Source organism: Merops nubicus, unplaced genomic scaffold (genome assembly GCF_000691845.1).
Source record: "Merops nubicus isolate BGI_N331 unplaced genomic scaffold, ASM69184v1 scaffold18671, whole genome shotgun sequence".
Lineage (NCBI taxonomy): Eukaryota > Metazoa > Chordata > Aves > Coraciiformes > Meropidae > Merops > Merops nubicus.
Genome location: NW_008586444.1, coordinates 1 through 5,165, shown reverse-complemented (window position 1 = coordinate 5,165; position 5,165 = coordinate 1). Strand labels below are relative to the sequence as shown.

The window sequence follows — 5,165 nt, the reverse complement described above, 5'->3', positions numbered from 1 at the left end:
GGAGAGCAGGGTGCTGTGAGCTGCCCCCTTGCTGGAGGGGCAGGAGCTCTGGCTCTGCCCCCAGCAGAGCAGGGTGCCACGAGCAGCTCCGTGCCTGCTGGGGGCAGGTGGAGGAGCCACTGGATCCGACGCAGACGGAGCTGCAGTGCCCGGGGGTGTCCCTGGCACCCCAGAGGGACGAAGGCAGCTCCTGCAAAATTGCTTCTAGGCCTCGGCCTCGGCAGGCGCCGACTCCCGACGGGAACAGGCTGATGTGTTGCACTTCTCATTTTGATTTGTCCCAGCATTTTCCTTTATGGTCCATCATTAGATATTGATCAGTTGAAGCTCATTTTGAGACTCGTTGGAACCCCAGGGCCTGAGCTTTTGAAGAAAATCTCCTCAGAGTCTGTGAGTTTACACTTTGATTGTAATATCTGCCCTGCCTCTCGGAAGTCCCCAGTCTGTGTGTCGCCCTCCTGTAGTCTACCTGTAGTATGTGTTGGGGTTTATTTTCTGTTACTTCTTTGTCATTCTCTGCTCTTGGATGGCTTTGAGTTCTTACACTGTGTGTATCTGATCTTTATTCCTCTTACCTCTGCCTGTGGTATGATTTCTTCCTTCCGTATTCTTATTTTTTACTGCTTCGTGACTTTTCTTTCAATTTGTGGGTTTATACTTCGTGATATATCTTACAATCAGGTGCTGCTGGGGAAGCATTTTTCACAGCTAAGATCTTGAGGCTCATCTCAATTATTATTTCTCCAGATTGCCTACCCAGGGATCTTTCATAACAGGAGCAAGCATGTTATCCTGTAAACACACATGGTCCCATCTGTAGTGTGATTAATTTCTGAAACACCACAGCCACTATCTTTGGGTTTGGAGCATAAAATCCAAAATGCCTTTTGGGTCTGCTGAGGATAGCACGGGTTGCAGGGTGTGTGTTTAAGGGGTGTTGCTGTGTGGGGCTCTCTTATCAGGGTAATCAAAAAAGCTTCCTGCAGTGCCCTTTCTGAAGGGTGGCCTCTTTTCAGCCACGTGTAGGGTGTAGAGCTCCCCAGCAGCGAGCTTTAGGGAGTCGCTCTGCTGGGGATCAGTGCCATGGAGGGCAGTGAGGAGGTCACTTTGTGCTGCAGCTTCTGCTCCTTTTCATGTGGCAGGGACAGGAAATTCAAAGCAAGAGGTTAGCCTTGAGTTTTGTTTGGTGAAGGTGGGTGTGTGGTGCAAGCTGGGATCAGTTGGTCACCTTGCTGAATATCACCCTGATCTAACAAGCCCTGGAGAGGCCAGAATGGGTGCTCTGGGTGCCCTGTGAACTGACCTGAAGGGGAGTCTGGAAGTAGAGGGGATTAGCGAGAGGGATAAGCTTAAAGGTTGAGTGGGTTAAGCAAAAGATTAGTTTGCATACGTAAGATTGAAGTGAGTGGGGTTTTTTAACATTGCACAATAAAAAGAATAATTGCTCCTAGCCAGGTCCAAATCCAGAGTCTATTTAAAAGGAAAACCCACAGTGAAGTACTGTTGCTGCTAATTTTTTCCACTGTATGGAGAGAGCAAAGCCAGGAAGTGTTCGAGGGCCTTTAGTGTGTCACTGGGAGGAATTCTGGTTTTCTGCTGCATGACTTGCTCTTCCTTTCTCCGTCTGCTCACTGCCATCAGCTAACTCTCTCTTATGCAATGCTAATGTTTTGCTAATTTTGCATTTATTGCCTTCTGTCACCTCGCCCACATACCCAAGCGCATTCAAAGCTGTTGAGAAGGAGGTGTCAGTTGTGAGCCCATTTCACTTTGCACCACAAGTACTTTCTATGCAGCAAGAAAAAAAAAAAAAAAAGCTGGTAACCAGTGCAGAGGATACAATTTTCGTTTCTTTTCCTGAGGCTGTATGTAGCTGCAGCAGCTTAGGAACCCTAATTTTTGAGGAGTAGCTTCAGCTAAAGGGAAGATCTACTCTGGTGGCTTAAAGCCATTGGGAGACGCGAACGGAACCGTGTCATACAGTAATGCTGCTTAGGGTGGACAGAAATACCTCCTGTGCTGACACTCTTACCAGCTGGTCAGTAATTCTCTGTTGTTTTAAGTGTTCACTGCTGCAACAGCTAAATTTATCATCATTACTTGAAAAAAATCAGTGGGCCCTGCCTGTCTGGCTTTTGCCTTGCGGTTTGCAGAGCGGTGTGCAGCTCTTTTCTGTTTCAGACGGTTTTTGCACTGTTTTTAACAAAGCCCTTGACTAGGCACTTAAGATATTAACCAGCTTCAGCAGATCATGCGTCTGACGGGAACACCCCCTGCATATCTCATTAACAGGATGCCCAGCCACGAGGTGAGACCTGAGCAGGCGAGGGGGGTTTGCAGGGCAGGTCTCCCCTGGCAGCGCTCGCCGCTCCCACAGGCGGTGTCCTCGTGTGCGGCGTGGGGTGGGCTGAGGCTCGCTGCGGCCAGAGGCTTCTCCTGAATGAGATGTGGAGAGCACGTGCCCCACCACGGAGCTGCAAGGCTCTGCAGAGCCTGGGTGTGAGCTGGCTGGGCGGCCGTGCCAACACTCGAGGCGCTCAGCTCCTGCAGCTCCTCTTTGCTTCTCAGTCCTGCACGAACCCCCAGCAACGTCAGCTCTGCCTCTGTTATCCTGAGTGGCCGTTAAGGAAGGGGTGATGCTGATGGGCTGGGTCAGTGTTGGAATAAATAGAGAGAGGCAAAGCAAGGAGACAGACCATAATAACTGGTCCTTCAGGATGATTGAGATGTGCTTTGTCTTGGTGGCTGGATTGTATTAGACTTCAACAGAGCATTTATTTCCACAGGCAAGAAACTACATTCAGTCTCTGTCTTACATGCCGAAAATGAACTTTGAGAATGTGTTTATTGGTGCCAATCCCCTAGGTAAGGCTGCTTTTAACTGTCCTGCTCTTCCTGAGGCCGAGCCTGGCGTGTCCTGGGACACCAAGACTTCCCAGAGCTCTGTTTGACCGCAGAAGTAGCTCGGAGCAGAGCTACGTGCCGTTTCCAAAGCTCAGAAAGTATGTGAGGGCTGAGGGTAGGAGAGGAAGAAGTTGTGGATGGTGGGTGGGTCCTGAGGAACTGCAAATTCCTCCTCGTGGACGCTGGGGCTTCGCGAGGTTACGTTTGAGAAGCCAGTGTCGCTCAGCTCACGATGTCAAAGCCCTGCCCCTTTCTGCCTGGGTGCCTTTGCAGCTGTGGACTTGCTGGAGAAGATGTTGGTGCTGGACACGGACAAGCGGATCACTGCAGCGGAGGCGCTGGCTCACGCCTACTTCGCTCAGTACCACGACCCCGACGACGAGCCAGTGGCAGACCCCTACGACCAGTCCTTTGAGAGCAGAGAGCTGGAGATCGAGGAGTGGAAAAGTGAGTCTGGGGGAACCCGCCTCCCTCGGGGCCCAGTCCAGGGTTCAGCTCAGCTTGGTAGAGGCAAAGAGAGATGGATACAAAGGTGGTCGTGCTGCTCGTTCTGAGGGCCTTATGCTGGGCGAATCTGTCATGTGCTGTGCACATAATTAGCATAGGCCCTGCTAACTAATTACCACCCTGAGCATACAGACACAGGTAGTTGCTCATGTTTTTGTTTTCAAACTTACATCTCAAGGCTCTGGAGATATCTTTTATTGTGTATATTAGTCTCTGAGGGTGGTGTAACCATTCTTGTCCTCCTCTTAATTAAACCACGTGTTTTGATTAAAATAGCGTTGGAACCTTTGGGATCATTACAGGTTTTCTTGCATGAGGGATGTCTTCAGTCCCACCTATTAAATTTCTCTCATGCTCTTCCCTCCAGGCCTGACTTACGACGAAGTCATCAGCTTTGTGCCACCACCGCTCGACCAAGAGGAGATGGAGTCCTGAGGAACGGCTCTCTTCTGTCCGTCCCACGTCACTGTGAGGGGAAGGCCTTTCCCAGGGACTCTCCAATTATCGTTCAAGTGCCTCGTCACAACAATATTCTCCTTGGTGGAGGGGTTTTGTGTGTGTTGAATTGGGGAGGGGGTGGGAGGGAGGAAAGCCGAGTCTGTGTAAACATGCTGCATGCTCTCGTGTTCTGTGTACAGCCCGGGGCGAGCCTCTGAAGAGCTGCTCTGACCACTCCCCAGTCCTTCCAGTGCTCCACGCTCGCGCTGCTGGGGCGGGGTGGGCGAGCTGACGTGTAGAGTTGGGTTACAATCGTTGCCATTTATCAATTCTTCTACAAATTAAGTAACCTCAAAATAATGGAAGTTGTTTTCTAGGCTTAGAGAGTCCTTTACAGAGTCCTGCGCTCTCTTCAGGACTGAAGGTGGGGTGAGGGATGTCCTTGTTCAGTGCCAGCTGGCTGATTTACGCCCAGACCTTCCTGGTGTGGCAGCCTACAGGCCTCCAAACGTCTGAGTCTGGGAACGTGGAAAGGTTTTGTTTGAAACTGTAAATATGTTTGTGCCTTAAATGAATGGGGAGAGAGGGGAACGGAAGTCTGGAGTGGAAATCTCTGACCTGCTGTTTTTCAGGGTGAAGGCTCCCAGATAGCCAGGCACGAACTCCCTGTGATCAGGAAATAACTTGCTGAGGCAACAGCCTCTACCCCTGCATTGGGTATTCCCTTATTTTCCCCTCCTCTGGTTGTGAGGCTTGCCAGCATTAGCTCCCTGAGACAGAGGCTGGGGGAGATTCTTGCTAGCCACACGTTGGTGTACGTTGCTCCCTGGAGGGGGATGTTCCTGCATGTCGTAGCTGTGTGTGCATGTAGAGCTGCTTGATTTCTGTCACTTGTTTTGGGGATGGCGCTGGGGCAGTGAAACCATCAGTGAACTGTTGTGCTGAGTAGCTCAGCCAGTGCCATGGAATCACAACATCCTTCTTCTTGTGCTGCAGCTCGTGGTGAAATCCTGGCTGTTCTGGAGGGTTTGGGGAGGGAAGGAGAAAATGTCCCATACACATGCACCTTTTCCTGTGTGTGCTGCCATTCTGGCTTCAGAGGAGGAGAGCTCGGGACTGGGGGTTTCTTGTGAGATCAGATGTAAGAAAAGGGTCTTCAAAGAAACAACTAAGGCAGCTTGTGCCAGAATTTAAGTTATTTCCTGAAAATAATTTTTTTTTAGAAGTATTGGAATCCAAAGCAAAGAAATAAGCATGCATAAAGCCACAATCTCCCTTTCACTGTCTATAGCTATAAATATAAATATTTATATATA

The 5,165-nt window shown here is 50.1% G+C and overlaps 1 protein-coding gene across 1 annotated transcript in view; it reads left to right on the top strand.

Moving 5' to 3' along the window:
* Positions 1 to 4,314, top strand: part of MAPK14 (mitogen-activated protein kinase 14) — a gene marked incomplete at its 5' end in the record, with an annotated part of 16,628 nt that extends 12,314 nt beyond the window's left edge. Inside the window, 4 exons of the mRNA XM_008948661.1 lie at positions 2,229 to 2,308; positions 2,787 to 2,865; positions 3,178 to 3,351; positions 3,779 to 4,314. Coding sequence (XP_008946909.1) covers positions 2,229 to 2,308; positions 2,787 to 2,865; positions 3,178 to 3,351; positions 3,779 to 3,846 — 401 coding nt within the window. The remainder of the gene's footprint in view (positions 1 to 2,228; positions 2,309 to 2,786; positions 2,866 to 3,177; positions 3,352 to 3,778) is intronic.
* Between the last annotated feature and the right edge of the window lie 851 nt (positions 4,315 to 5,165).